General features: G+C 49.1%; 2 protein-coding genes across 9 annotated transcripts in view; one reads left to right on the forward strand and one right to left on the reverse strand.

Moving 5' to 3' along the window:
* The window catches only part of EPB41 (erythrocyte membrane protein band 4.1), a 207,054-nt gene extending 194,974 nt beyond the window's left edge, over nt 1–12,080 (forward strand). For all 8 annotated transcript variants that reach the window (XM_027864668.1, XM_027864661.1, XM_027864662.1 and 5 more), the window contains 3 exons: nt 2,531–2,611; nt 7,277–7,380; nt 8,792–12,080. In XM_027864668.1, the coding sequence (XP_027720469.1) occupies nt 2,531–2,611; nt 7,277–7,375 (180 nt within the window). In that variant the 3' untranslated portion in view covers nt 7,376–7,380; nt 8,792–12,080. The remainder of the gene's footprint in view (nt 1–2,530; nt 2,612–7,276; nt 7,381–8,791) is intronic.
* Nucleotides 12,081–12,179: 99 nt separating this feature from the next.
* TMEM200B (transmembrane protein 200B) overlaps nt 12,180–15,622 on the reverse strand; it is a 4,802-nt gene continuing 1,359 nt past the window's right edge. The window contains exon 2 of the mRNA XM_027864669.1: nt 12,180–13,867. Within this exon, the coding sequence (XP_027720470.1) occupies nt 12,921–13,847 (927 nt within the window). The 5' untranslated portion in view covers nt 13,848–13,867 and the 3' untranslated portion in view covers nt 12,180–12,920. The remainder of the gene's footprint in view (nt 13,868–15,622) is intronic.

Below are 15,622 nucleotides of genomic sequence, written 5' to 3' on the forward strand. Positions count from 1 at the left end.
TAAGATGGCAGCTGTGTGAGTGGAGAGGTGTTGGAAGTGAGAGATATTGTCTAGGTAGAAATGGCAAGAGCTGGCAGGTGATGGGATGAATAAGGCCAAGGAGGATGCCAAGATTAGAAACCTGAGACACTGGAAGAATAATGGGACCCCCATCAGAAACAGGAAAGTTGGGAAGAAGGGAGCTCTTAATATTCTTTGTCCACTTTAGTTACTGATTTGTTGAACTGCCCGTCAGGATCTTTGTGGACTGGCTGGGAAAGGCAGCAGTTGAGACATCATAGTGTAAGAGAAGGAGTACTGAATTGGGAGTCCTGGAAGCCACAGGTCCTGGTCCTAGTGCTGTGACCTTGATCAATCACTACCCTTGGAACCCCAGTTTACTCAACCTATTCAGACTTGATGAACTCAAAGTCTCCTTCCAACTCTACCATTTTCTGAGTTAGCCACAGGGGAAGTGTGAAGCAGAAATTTCAGGGCTAGGACTTGAAGGTGGAAGTGGGAATTCTGTGGGGAATTCAAAGTCATAAGGCCATTTTAAAGATATGTCCCTGACTGCAACCACTGCTTGTACCCAACTTTGTACATTCAACAAATGGCAAAGGACGTTGGGTATGGATAAGTTCTTTGATCTCTGTCCCAGATGAGGCAGTGGCACAGCTGCCATCTTAGTTCAGGCCCTCCTCACCTGTTGCCTGGATTATTGCCACAGCCTCCTAAGTGGCCTTCCTGTTTCAAGTCTCTTCCTCATTCCAGTCTACTCTACAACCTGCTGCCAAGAGGGGGAGGCTGTTTGATGTGGCTCAGGCTTCAAAAAACATACTTGTTGAGGTAGGAATGCCCACCCTGCGTCCCCGTGAGAGCTTGGGGCTTCTTAGGCAGGGTAGCGCTAGGGAAAGGCTGCCCTGCTCGGCTCCTGTATTGTCAGCGGGGAGCTGCCAGAGAAGAGCCTCGTTGTAATAATACATCCCACTTGGTCTGGCTGTCCCTGAGAACAGTGAATGCAGAGCCAGTCCCTCTTTGTCTGGGCTCCTCGATTCCCCTCCCAGACTTCTGCAATGACAGAGAGTGCCAAGACCAGTGGCCCGGGGACGAGGAGAGCTTGGAACAGCAAAGTAGGGGAGAGAAGAGATAAGGCCATTGCTAGGGTGGGTGGAGCAGTAATGACCGCCAGCAGGGAGGAGAGAGACCTGCCCAGCTATTACTTTACTTCTCTTTGCTCTGCCAGCAAGAAGGATTTTTGAACTGGAAATGAAAAAGCAAGTAAGGATTATTAGGGAGAACTATATCCTTGGGCCCTGAGAAAACTAGCAGATGTGATGCTGAGCTGTTCCCCAGTGACCTCATCATTTAAACCTGCGCCTCTCAGAAGAACACTTTGGATGAAAGATCCTATGTGCCAAGCACTGGGCAAGAGGCTAAAAACATCAATCCCAAAGGAAGCCGGAGCCCTGTGGCGTTCCCCATCGGGGTGATTTCTTGAACCAAAAACTCGTCTAGGGCCCCCACTGTGTTCTGTGGAGTTGTGTCCTCCCAGGTCAGGAAGTGCCTCGCTTGTATCCCCCTGCTCAAGTGGCATTTGGCTCTGGGCTTAAGGAATGCTTTTCATTAATGCATTTATTCAGTGTTCAGCTCTGTGAAGTTGCATCTGGGTGAGAACCTGGACTCCATCACTTCCAGATGTTGAACTTAGTCGCTTAAAGGCTCTGAGCTTTAATTTCATCATCTGTAAAATGGGAATGATTAAACTTGTCTGTAATGGTATTGTAAGACAGTCTTGCATGGTCTGCCTCACAGGATCATAGTGAGTAGTGCTTTATTCTGCATAAATATGAGCTATCGTTTTCTTTTCCTGTTGTCCCTCTAACCAAAATATGTAGAAAGAGCAAAGTGTTGGGTCTAGAGTCAGGAGGGAGACCTGCATTCAAATCCTGCTTCAGACACTTATTAGCTGTGTGACTCTGGGAAAATCATGTCGCTACCATCTGCCTCAGTTTCCTCATCTGTAAAATGGAGATAATAAAAATCCCTGCCTTTGAGGGTTTCTATGAGGGTGAAGTAAGATAATAGATGTAAAGAAGCACTTTGCAAACCTTGAAGCAATCCAGATTCCCCTGATTCTGAGACCAGCTCTCCATGCGCTGTAACATGCTGCCTCTCTACCTCCTTCCTTTTAGAGGGAAGGCAGCTGAGCCCCAAAGAGGGGAGGTGATTTGATTGAGGCCTGGGACTAGAACTCAGGGCTTCTGACTCCAAGTCCAGAGCTCTTTACGCTCCTCCTCTTGCCTCTTCTATGGTAGCTTTCCTTAATCACTGAAACTGAGAAGAGAACATGAGTGAAAAAAGGAAAAGAATTTTTGTATTGAAGACTTCAGGGGTCCAAAGAGCTCAGTTATATGATCATTGTAACAGTTCCAAACAAGATCTTGGAGAAAAGGATAAAAAATACAGATTCAGTCGTTAAGCAGTACAGATTTAAAATTTCCCCCTTTTGCATTGAAAGTCCCTAATAACCATTTCCCTTTGATTTTAGACCGTAAAAGGTGGGATCTCAGAGACCCGGATTGAAAAAAGAATTGTGATCACAGGAGATGCTGACATTGATCATGATCAGGTAGGAGTGGTAATGGCGCAGTGGGTGGAGAAGAAGCCCCTAGTTAGGGATCAGTCAGTAAACATGTATTAAGCACATATTGTATGCTGGCCACTGTGCCAAACTCTACATAAAGAAAAAGACCATCCATCCCTGTGAGAAGCTTACAATCTAATGGAAGTCTTGATTGAGTGCATACTTTGTACCCAGCCACTGCTATGGGTATTGGGGCACACAAGAACAGAGAACACAGGTCCTGTTCTAAAGGCCAGTCTTCCCCCACCCCCTGACCTGTCACTTAGTAGTTTGGTGAAAGTACGTTAGGCAGAACAAAGCTAAGAGAAGAACATTTGGTCCCAAGAGTATGCTATTTGTGCACTCTCAGGTAGCCTTATGATGGTGGAAAGCTGGCATTCAGGAAGTTAACACTGCTGCTTTTTGTTAAGGCAATGTCGTGTGAAGTGTGCTTGTGCTTATTGTACATTTGTGCTCATGAAACATAATGAGTATGCTATAGTGGAAAATGTACTAGGAGGGATTGGGGAGGATTTTAGTCTTGCCTCTGTCTCTAAGTCACCTTGGGATGGTCACCTTGTGCCATTGGGCCTCAGTTTCCTCTTTTATAAAACAAAGGATGTAGACAGACTGTCTCTTGGGTCCCTTCCAGCTCTGACATGTGATTTGCCTGCTTTGGGCAACTCGAGACTAAGATTTCAGAATTAGTATTCCTGATTGTCAGCTAGCTATAGAATCTGGAGAGAAAGAGGGTGGAGGAGCTGCATATTTGTGCCCCTGGTGTCATCAGCAGGGTTGCCAAATCTCTAATTCCACATCCTTTCTTTCTTAGGGATGCTGTGATACAGATAGTCTTTTAAATTAAAAAAACAGAAACAAAAAGAAAAAACAAAAAACAAAAAAAACCCTGCACTGCTGGGCTGAAGCAGATTTGAAACAGAAAGCTGAGCACACGTGATTGAAAGGGCCCAGAAACAAGGGTGGCAGAGCAAACAGAGAACTTTGCCTGTTGCCCCTGAAGAATCTGTTGAGCTATCACACCATTCTTCCTCTGTTGGTCACTGGGAAGCAACAGTCCAACAGTGATGCTCTTCAGTTGAATCCCTGGGGGTAAGGGAGCTGGGGCTGGGCAGACCACTCCTCTTCTGGGCCTCTGATTGTAGGAAGCGTTTCTTTTATATTGAGCCAAAATCGACTTCCCTGTAACTTCTGCCCATGGGCCCCCATCTGGCCTCTGGAGCTAAGCAACACAAAGCTAACTTCCCTTCTGTGGAGTAGCTAGTTCTGACTATGTGAAGACAGCAGCCTTTCCCCAGTCCCCACTAGATCTTCTCTGCTCCACGTTGAACAGTTCCATTTGCCCCAGTTAGTCTTCATGGAATGTGGTTTTAAGAACTATCGGCTTCTGAAACAGAAGAATAATCCTACTCTTAATACTTTCCAACTTTTTCAATTTCCTAAAATGTGGTGCCTAGAACTGGATACTGTATCCTCTTGTACCTACTGTGTGTCCAATCCTGTGCTTGTTCTAATGCCATGGGAGATCAATAAGAAGCCTTTCCTGATTCCTCTTCATGCTAGTCCCTTCCCTCTGTTGATTATTTCCTATTTATCGTGTGTGTGTGTGTGTGTGTGTGTGTGTGTGTGTCTTGTAGGTACATAGTTGTTTGCAGGTTGTCTCTCTGTCAGATTATGAGCTCCTCAAGGGCAGGGCCTGTCTTTTGTCTGCCTGCCTGTCTGTCTGTCTGTCTCTCTCTCTCTTTGTGTCCCTCAGTGCTTAGCAAAGTGCCTGGCACACAGTAAATGCTTGATAAATGTTTATTAACTGACTGACAAGAAGCATAAGATATGGTCCCTGGCACTCAAGCTGCTGAGTTTTGTTAGGAAAACATCTATCTGTAGATGATTCCCAGATTTATATATCCAGCCTAAAGCTCTCTTCTGAACACTTGTCTCCTATATCACAAAATTCCTACTGGATGTCTGCCTTGATCGGTGTCTCAAATTCAGTATAAACAAAATGGAACCCGTGTTTTCCCCAAAATTGCCACTTCTCCAAACCTTATTTCTGTGGAGATCACTCCTGCTCTCCTCCTAGTCACCATACTCAGTACTTGGAAGTTAACGAGCCTCCTCCCCCTCACCCCATCTCTCAGATCTGTCTCCTCTCCGTTCTCAAGGCCACTACCACAGTTCAGAGCTTGGTCATCTCATTCTTGTGTTGTCACAGTAGCCTCTTCATTAGGCCCTTGCTTCTAACCTTTTCTCCCTCTCTAACTCATCCTCCTCATAGCTGTCAGAATAGTAACCTGGCGCATCTGGTCCTGTTCCTTCCCTATTCACAAGCCTCACTGGTTCCCTGTTGCCCAAAGAGTTATAAAACTGTATATACCCGTTGACCCAGCAATACCACTATTAGGTTTCTTTCCCAAGGAAAAGAACCTATATGTTCTGAAATATTTATAGCAGCTCTCTTTGTGGTGGCAAAGAACTGCAAATTGAAGGGATGCCCATCAATTGGGGAATGGCTAAACAAGTTGTGGTATATGGTTGTGATGGAATGCTACTGTGCTATAAGAAATGATGAGCTGGTAGATTTTAGAAAAACATGCAAAGATTTGCATGAAATAATGAAGAGTGAAATGAGCAGAACCAAGAGAATGCTATATACAATAACAAGTGATACCGTTCAAAAAAAAAACTGAACAAATAAGCTATTCTGAGTAATAGGAACACTTAAATTAGCTGCAAAGGACTTAAGAAGGAAGATGCTGTCCACCTCCAGAGAAAGAACTGATATATGGAATTATGTTCTATATAGTTCTGCACAGAGATCTATATAGCAAATGGATGTGGGATTGGGAGGAAGAGAGGGAGACAATTTGGGACTCAAAATCTAACCCAAAAAATTTTAAAAAATAAAATAAACTAGGGGAAATAAAAGACTCCGTTCAAATCCCGTCTCCTGCTGGAGGCCCATCCTTGTCTTTCCTAATTGCTGGGGCCTTTCCCTCTGAGATTACCTTCTATCTCCTCTGTATGTCTGGGAGTTCTACTCCTCTGCAAATGCAGCTTCATTCATTTGCTCCCACTCTCAGAATCCTTGTCTTCCTTCGTGGACCAGCTCATAAGCTACCACATCAGTCTTTCTGTTCCTGCAGTTGTGAATGTTCTGTGCTTCCACCAAGTTACCTTGTACTTACCCATGTATGTGTTGTATTCCCTAGTAGAATATAAACTCCTTGACGGCTGCTGAGACTGTTTCTTCTATGCCATCCTGTCCTCCTGGAGCTTGCCCCCTTAAGTCACACTCCCCATCCCTGTTTCTCTCTTGCTTAACCTCTCTTTACCTAATGGACTTTTCTCTCCTGCCCATGGGTTTGCTTGTGTCTATCTCCACTACATCTCTTACATTCATCCCACTCATATAACTCCCCTAGCTGGACCCTCATCACTTCTAACCCAAATTATTATAATGGCATCCTAAGTGGTCTTCATGCTTCTAGTCTGTCTCTTTCTCTGAATCCTTCCCTCACTTCTCCCTTCTCTCTCTCTCTCACCAAGCCTTCTTTTATGCATCTACTAAAATAATCTTATTAAAGCACAAGTCTGACCATGTCACTTCCCTCCTAAAAATCTTCAATGGCTCCCTATTGCCTCAAGGATAAACCACAAACTTGGTATGCTGGCTCCTACAGTTTGGTTCCAACTTACCTTTCTAGGCTTAGTTGTGATTACTCTTTGTACTCCACATTCTTGCCCAAATGGACAACTGGGTGTTCTCTTTGCTTGGCATTCCATCTCTCACCTCCATTCCTTTGTGTAGGCTGTCTCCATGCCTGGAATACTCTGAAAATGCCTAGCTTCTTTCAAGGCTTAGCTTAGGTGCTGCCCTCTATAGAAAGTCTCCCTGTCCCCCCAATCCCCTCAGTTGTTAGTTCTCTCTCCCTTCTCAAGTTATCTTTTATTTGCTTCTGTGTGTTTGCTTATCTTTGTTTTCTTCTGTAGCTTCTGGTAGCTTTTCTGATCTGATCTCACCTTCTTTTCATATAGCCAGGCTCTTTCCATTAGGTTTCCTTCTTCTTATGCTTCTCTTCCCAGCCTCCTCACTTGGCTCCTGCTCCAACAGACCACTTGTGCACTGCACTTTTTCCCATTCTGCTGCCTTAAGTCTGAGTGAAAAAGGATTTCACAGGTCATCTAATCCAGTTCATACCAGAGTAGGAATCACCTGTGCAGTATTCTTAACAAGTTATTGTCCAGCCTTGTCTTAAAAGCTCTTCAGAGATAGGAAACTTACCTGCTCCCTGCTGCAGCCTCTTCCACTTTTGAGCTGTTAATGCAGCCTTCTTCCCATTAGACTTACATCTTATATAAATCCTCTCAGAAGCATCTGGTAAGCAAAGAAGGGCCCCTTCTGCTTTCCCTTCCCACTCCTCAAAGCAACTGGATCTTGCCACTATTTACTGTCATCTAGCCTGGAGCTGAACTTTCATCTCCTCTGACCTAATCAGGTTAGATTAGCGTCCATGCTGCCTTGAACTTATTGGGCCTTCAGGGTAGAAGAAGGGATTTGACTATATCATAAAGATGCTCTTGTAAATTCATTTTCTTCCCTTGTAAACTGTCCCGACTGCTTTCTTTTTTAATTACTTCAACTCTCTTTCTTAGGTCCTTGTGCAGGCAATCAAAGAAGCCAAGGAGCAGCACCCCGACATGTCAGTGACCAAGGTTGTTGTCCATCAGGAGACTGAGATCGATGAAGAGTAACTCAGGTAAGAAGGTGTTCCTGAGGAATCTCCACCATATCGCTTAGGAAGACTGGACTTAACTTTTGCCTAGTGGTGTTTACTACCACTGCCTAACAGCAGTAGCCTATAACTAGCAAGGATGAGCCAGCTGGGACATCAGAAGTGAAGACAAAAATTAGTGTGGATAAATGAAGTGGGGATGATAGGATAGGGAGCCATTGTCTGTTTAACTCCAACTTCAAAGGCTTGAAGTCAGATTTGAATCTCCTCTGCCTTCCTCTCCTGGAATAGTCAAAAGAATGCTATCTCAGGAGACTGGGTTCCAGCTCTGACTGTGAAATGTATTTGCTGTGTGACCTTGGGAAAGTCATGAGCTTCAGGTTAGCATCTTATAAGTGAAATCATAGATGTAAAGCCCTTTGCCAACTTAAAATGCTAGAGAAATCTGAACTATTATCATTCTTGTCTGTACAGTGGGGATGGTGGACTGCTGATTTTATAGGACGGTTCTCTAATGAACTCTAGAAATTCAAGTTGAGGACTTTACAGACAAGTGGGAATCTATCAAATGCTGCCCTTTTAGCTCTTTAAAGATCTGGAAATTTTCATGGACTTCATGCTCACTGAGTCTTCAGTTCAGCATGGCTGCCAAAGAAACCAAGCTAAGCTTGGGCTCCAGGATGAGGAACATGGTGCCCAGAGTGAGGAAGGCGGTGGTCTTCCAGCTTGCCCTGGCCGTGCCACACCTGGGGAAGTGTGTTCAATTCTGGGTCCCACATTTTAGGAAGAACACGAACAATTTAGAGGGTAACCATAGAAGGGGCTGTTCTAGAATTTAAGGGCTGTCACACGGAAGGGGGGCAAGGCTTGGTCTGTTGGCTCTGACGTCAGACCTAGAAGCAATGCATTGATGCTGCAGAAAGGTAGATTTAGGTTTGATGTAAGGAAGCTCTTCTCACAGGTAAGCTGTCAGAAGCTTCCTTCAGCTTCAAGAGGCAGTGGGCTGAACCTTCACTAAAGAGCTTCCAAAGGGAACTGCAGGCCACCTGTTGGGTTGTTCAGGGGTTCTTAGTCTTGTCTCTGTCATGGTTCCTTTTGGAAGTTGGGTGAAGTCTATGGACCCCCTTTTCTCAGAATAATGTTTTTAAATAATTGAAGGAAATGCTAAATTCTGGTTACAGGATAGCAAAAATAAAAATGTAATATTTTTCATGTCCAAGTTCATAGACCACTTGGGAATCCATGCAGCCCAGATTAAGAACCCTTAGACTGGATGACCTCTGAGTTATGAGATTCTGTGATTTTTAGCCCAAAATTTGCCTCTTATAACTTAATGTGCTTGTAAGTCAAAACCTAGCCTTAGGACAAGAGCAGTATAAGCTAAGTTGGCTTTTTCCCTATTCTCTCTTAGATCTGCCTTTCTTTTTTCCTCCAGGAATCTCACCCCACACCTTTTCCAGTCATGGAGAAAACTAACGGAACAATAAGAAAACTTCCTTCAGCATTCAGGCTTTGGACTTTCAAGATTTTTCTAAATCACTGAAAATTCATTTTCCTTTGCATTTGGAGTTAATGATGTGGGATTCTTCTAGATGCCACTGAGCCTTTGCCATAGCTTTTTCTAGATTGTGATGTCAGAAACTGCCCAGCTTTTTACTCTGTGGACTGTTTTTTAGCTAAGCGGTGGTGATTTTTTTCAGGGTGGCTTGCACTCTTCACTTTTTCATACCTGTTTCTGACACCAGGCACTGACCATTCCATGGGCTTTGCCGCCTCGCAAGAACCTCATCCACTGTGCTGGAGGAGAAAGCCAGGTTATTTGGTCTCTGTTCTTTATTGTACCCTCTTGGTGACAGACATGGCTACAAAAACCAACTCTTCTCCTTCTGGAGCCAATGAGTTCACTTCATCTGCCTGATTGAAGCCTGGGATAGTAGGGGCATCTCCCTGGTGCCTGACTGGAAGGGTGTTCCTCTGTGAATCATGGGCAGAGAGCCAAACGCACACCATAATGGGCAGAGACCTTGGCTGCGAATGTAGTGTTTTTCTCTTTAACACTTTTTTTTTTCAAAAGCTATTTCAGTAGCTGTTTAGAGCAAAGAAACTGGAACTTCATATATATGATACTGTGAATTCTCAAGCACATTCATGGAACTGTCACCCACCTCCTTAACCTTTTGGCCCCTTCAGAAACAGCCTTTTCCCCCCTCTCCTAATACAATAGATCAAACTTTATGGATAGTAGTCTCAAGACAACAGCTGCTGACCACCCAAGTGGACTGTGCGACATCTACCCAGCAAGCACAATCAGCAGAAGCATCAAAAAGTCCTTGTTCCACCTAATGGCTTCAGGAGAGACTAAGGGAGGGGGCTTAATGAGGTGTGAGAGGAGGTCTCTGTTTCTGACCACTCAATGCTCCCAAGTAGGACAGTGGTGAGATTGGCCTTGAATGGTCAGATTCTGCCAAGAAGCCTTCCTGAGGCAGCTTCGCTGATCTAGAAGTATCAGAGTAGCCAGACCTGGCTGCTTCTCTTCTCCCCGCTAGGGCCTACCTGTAGGGGTTGATCCCTAAGCCAAGGCCCTTGTGGGCCTGGGACCTTTGTCTCCTTTCCCAGGGTTGTAGCATGACCTGGGAATCAGAGCATGTCTTCCTTTCATAAGGCTTCACTATTTTCTACTTGAGTTTGAGGCTTTCTGGATTTGGTTTTGAAGTGTTAGAACTAATATCCTCAGGATTTGTGATCACAGTGTTCCCCTGTGCCTGCCTCTGAGGCACCTGCCTAACCTAACTTGGGGCTGTGGCCTAGAATTGAGGATTTTCTCTCATGGTGACTGGTCCTCCCATTGGCCTGCCTCTTTAGTCCCAAACATATCTTCCTGAGTCTTACCCTGGAAGGAGCAAGGGCTTCCTAGGAGGAGGACAGGGTGAGCTGCGAGGGGGAGGCAAGAAAGTTGGCAGTTTGTCCAAGCCGCAGAGTAGTATCGTGCAGCTCACTCATGTCAGCACCCTCCCCTCAGGCTGCCATTCTGTAGCCTCCCTCCCCCAGAGCTTATAAAACAGGAGTGGTGCCACAGCAGGCCATGAGCGCCCACTTACTTTGGAATTGATCCCAGCTGGGGGAAAAGAGTGGGCCTCAGTGAGCTGTAGGCTGAAGTGGTGTCCCCTTGGAGAAGGCAGGCCCTCCCACCTGTGCTTTAGTCACAAAGGCCAACCCAGAATGGAGCCAATGAAGACACAGCCCCCAATCAAGAAAGCATACCATGAGCCATGGTACATAGCAGCAAAGCCCAAAATTCCCAAGAGGAAGCTAATCACTCACCAGAAGGGAGATAAGGCTCAGACAAGCAAGCATGTGTCATTTGTCACATAGGGAACCAGGCCAGAGGGAGTGGAAGGCTCATTGTGAGCCCATCACCATCAGGAGGGAGAACACCACAAAGCATCTCTTTCCATGGAGGAGAAGCCAGCAGTATCATCTTCACACGTGAAATAGAACAAGGAGTTGAGAACGTCATGAAATGTGCCAGTGGGGCCTAGAAATTTTGGTGTAAGGCCACCTTTTTTGGCAAGAATGAGGACTGAGGTTTACAGAAAAGTTGTCCCAGAGCAGAGTGACACGACTTTTAAAGCATAAATGTGGTTGAGCTGAGTCCTCATCCCAACTTCATCCATCCTTAGAGCGGAATCCCTCCTCGACTCATGCAAACCAAGCCCCAGTGAAATTAAATGGATCATGCATTGTCACACAGCTAGTGAGTGGTGGACCTGTGGCTCTCTTTACTCCATCACCTGGCTCACAAAGGGCTCACTCACTAGCTGTGTGGCCTTAGTCAAAACTTTTTCTCCCATGGGCCTGTTTCCTTCAAGCATAGTGGGGGTCATTTGGCCTGCAATATTCCCTGCCCTACAGCCTCTCTCTTCTCTCCTCCCCTTGACCTTAACCCGACAGTAGACGTTGAGACTATTTGGATTTTTCTCTGCCTATCGTATTTTCCCTGTGAAAAGAACCAGATGCAAAGGAGATAGTGGGCTGCCCAGGGCACCAAGGACAGGAGAAATATGTAGGGCAAGATCGGAACTCCAAGAGGCTCAGAAATCCTCCCAGGCTTAGGGACTAGGCAGGAACTTGACCAAAGTGACTCAGACACACCACAGACAACTTTCTCTATAGTTTTATTCTCTTTCACCTCAAGATGAGACTGCAGGGATGGCTGTCTCACAGATCGACCGATCATCCCTAGCTGCAGGCCATCCAGAGCTTCTGTTTACAGCATCTCAGGCCCACTCAGTATCCAGTGCAGTGGGACATGGGGGAGGGCAGGAGAGAAAAGACTTGGGGAGTCCAAGCCTACCACCCCAGCAGTGACTGGTCTTCTCACTCCAGAACGTTTTCCACCAATTTGGTCCCCAATCTAGATTTCTTTCTACAAATCAGTTTCAAGTGTATTATTTTAGTTGCAAAGAAAAAAATGAAGGTCTGTAAATTAAAAAAAAATCCTCACAATTTTGTATTGTATCGAATGGCTGTTTACATTTCTTGATGAATTAGGAGCAATGGCAGCAGAATCCAACGGGGAAAATCCTTAGATTAAATTAGGTGATGATCAGATCTGCTATTTGGGACTTTGGTAGTGAGAAGGCAGGGTAGGTTGTGATAGTGTTTAGATATACTGGGTCGGTCTTGCTGCTTGTATTACTTTTTCAATAAATTTCAAACAAAAACTTGGTCTACTTATTTTCTATACTGTCCCTAGCAGATGAATCATGGGAAGGGGACCCAAATCTGGCCCTTGTTCTGGGTCCTGGTGCCTACCCTGCCAAGAAGACAGCTTCCAAGTGAGTGGTAAAGGCTTTCTGAGAATCAGCCACTATCCCAGGCCAACTGGAACTAGGCCCCTGTGCAGCTGCGGTGGTGCTTCCTTAAGGGTGGGGGGGACTGGGGCCTGTGGTACTATTGCAGTCCTAGAGGAATAAACTGGAGGTGGGGTGGGGTGGGTAACCTCAGGAAACGACTTGGGGACTTTGCACTGGGCCTATTTCCCCAAAGCACATCAATCGTCTGCAAAGATAGAGGCAGGAGGCACCCAAACTCAACTTATGGACTCCTCGGTCCCAGGAATAACCACTGAACTGCAGTGCATTTTATCCATTCTCCCGGTCCCCGTCCCCCCACCCTCGTTCAAATGTCATCACAGGGCTCTCTGGGTGGCTTGGGAAGGCAGCTTCGCAGATCAAAGGTCAGTGGAGGGCTGGGGCCAAGAGAAATAACTTGTCAAATCCAGGCCCGTTCCCGAAATTCATCCTCCAGGTATTGCTACAGGCCCGGAGCAGGAAGAACTGGTTTGGCTTCGGACTCTCTCCTCTCCGAGTCAGATCCAGTAGAGACTGGGGCGAGGAGAACAACGATCGATCGTTCGATGGAAGCCCCGGGACGAGCTCAAGGTATAGATGCTGACTCCGGTGTCTGGAAGATGCTCTGTGATGGCATCCGGACGCCTCTGTCCTACTCTCACCACGTTGTGCACACACTGCAGTCTTTTAGAAGCATGTGCCTGGAGCTCTTCAGACTCGGGCCCCTAAGTCCCCACCGCCGTCCAGTTTGGTATACCCGCCCAGGCTGAGCAGGTCCAGGCGGGGCCAGCTGCGATGTGTGCGATCGCGGCCGGGCGGGGTTCCAAGCAGCACCCCTCCTCGCCCCAAGTCCAGAGATTTGGAGTGCCCTGCAAGAACCTGCGGCTGCACGGCGATGACCACGTGTCCCAGCCTGCCCCGCGGGCTCCAGGGTGGGGAGGGCTCCCCCCGCGGCCCTGGGGCTCTCAGTGACCACCTGGTGAGCGGCGGGGCGGGCAGGGCCGGGCGGAGGCTCGGGGGCTCCGAACGCAGGCTCCGCACGGACGGGACTGGGGAAGCGCCCCGACGGGGCGAGAAGTCTCTTCTCTCGGGCTGCCAGCCCCCTCCAGGCGGTAAGGCAGTCCTGATGCCGCTGTCCCAGGCAGGGCTGTCGGGGGGTCGCAGTGCCTGTGCCCTAAGTGCCCCTTGGCGGAGCCGTCGGGTCTCCAAGTCGCGATTTTCGTAGAGTAGCGTGTTGGCGCAGATGAAGATGAACAGGCCCACGCCCATGACCACAGGTCCCAGGAGCCTGAGCTTCTCGGAGGGGCCCGGGAGACGGCCCGACCGTCGCATCTCCGCCGGCGCCGAGATGTTGGCCGCCCGGGCCCCCGGCGTCCCCGCGCGGTGGGGCCAGTAACCCGCCACGGCCACAGCCATGCCTACCAGCACCACGAGCGCCCCCAGTGCCGCGAAGGCCCCCGACGGCGAGCGCAGCCGCAGCCGAGCCCGTAGCCCTAGCAGCTCGGGCTGGGAGCAGCGGCGGCGGCTCAGGCGCCGGCGGCGGCCCAGGCGGCGGAGGGCTCGGGCTGGGGCCGAAGGCAGACCGGGGGACTCTGGGCTCTGTGCCTCCCCGCGGGCTCCGGGGCTCCCCGCCGTCATCGTCCCGTAGTCAGGGCGCTCTGCGGAGGGAGAAGGAGTGTCAGCCGACGGGGCCCGGGTTCGGCGCCCTGGCCCCAGAGCGTCAGTCTCTCTGGGGATGAGCCCCGGTCGGATGGGATGCTGCTCTCTGGGCCCGCTTGGAGATCCCTTCCCAGCGCCCCCGGATTCTCCGGGGCCGCAGGCGGGGAGCCGCCCCCGCTCGGGTTTTCCGCAGCGAAGCTCCGAGCCAGGGAGACGCGCCGGGAGGCAGAGTTGGCCGGGTCGGCGGAGAAGCTGAGGGCAGTGGGGCCGCAACACGCTCTCCGCCCCATCCGGAGGCTCCCCGGGGCCAGGGCCAGGTTGGGCTGACTCCGGCCGCCCCCTACCCAACCCCAACCCCAACCCCCACCCCCGATTCCTTGCTGGGCTGCGCTGGGGCAGGGGCCCGAGGTGTCCGCAGCAGCAGATTCTCTACGGGTGAGTACGGCCCCGCCTCCCCCCCCCCCCACCTCCAGCGCACGTGGCTCCTGGGACCCGCGGGAGGGAGAACTTTGGGGGCTCTCCATCCCACCCCCTATACCGGCAAACCTTGTTGGCCAGTGCAAGGGCCCGCATATCTCCGTTCTGGGAGGGGTGGGGTGGAAGGGGGGGCGGTGTATATTTGGGAGGACCAGTCACTATGATCTCCCCCACCCCCAGCCTCCTGCCAAACCAATCCTCAGTCAGAACTAAAGCTGGATGGAGTAGCAGACATCCAGGTTAGAGCTTTACACAGCTCTCAGGTACTTAAAGAGAGAAGCTGAAGACTTAAGAAGAGAAATCTCTACAAATTCAGGGGTCTGTAAGGTAGGACACCCCCTCCTCCCCACCGAGGAGGCAGTGAGATAGTTAAGATGAGCAGAGGAAGCCTCTCTTGCCCCTGGGCTGGAGCTTGGCTTGGAAAACAACCATCTCTGTGTGTGAGTGTGAGTACTATGGAAAGACTGCAGGGGAAGGGAGGAAGAAGAGAACGAGAACCGGGACTGAGCGCCGAAGCCTTGGGAGGGGGGAGAAACGGCTGAGGGGACCTCGGTGCCAGCCCAGCCTAGCTCCTCCCTGGGATGCCTCTTCTTTCCCTCCTCCCTCCCTCCCCCCCTCTTCGGGACACTTCCCCACATTGCGGTGTTTCCAATTCAGGCTCCTTCTCGATGAATCATCCCCCCTCTTCCTGCCTCCCTGGCCTCCTTTCCTCCACTCATCATCACCCCTACCCCCACCAGCCCTCAGGCTTTACGGCTGTCCCTCCTGCCCGATCCCTCTTCCCCTCATCCCCCTATCATGGACTGCCCGGATCCTGCCACTGACAGCTGTCATCTCTGGTAGAGTCAGCAGTGCCCTACAGAGTACATATCCAGCTAGGGAGAAAGCATACTGGGGTGGGAGTGGGTGTAGGGAATAGCCCCAATCCTGTCCTCCTGGGTCCTGCTGCATTGGGGGCAGGAAGGAGTGTGAGGAAAGAACTGAGGGGGTCTAGGAGAACCAGAGGGAACCTGGGTCTTGTGCTCACCACCACCACCTAAGAGCTGACATCTTTCTGGGCTACAAGGACTAATGTCTCTTCCAGAGTGCAGTGGGCTGGGTGTCAAAAGGATCACATCCTAATTTACGAAAATCTCTCTTCTTACCACCCCTGGTAAGTGACAGCGCATATTAGTGCCTCTTGAAGATCAGTTCTGAACTTGAGGTTGGAAGCAGTGACTCCTTTACACACACACACACACACACACACACACACACACACACACACACACACACAC

The sequence above is a fragment of the Vombatus ursinus genome, unplaced genomic scaffold, assembly GCF_900497805.2.
Source record: "Vombatus ursinus unplaced genomic scaffold, bare-nosed wombat genome assembly UNPS02014775.1, whole genome shotgun sequence".
NCBI lineage: Eukaryota > Metazoa > Chordata > Mammalia > Diprotodontia > Vombatidae > Vombatus > Vombatus ursinus.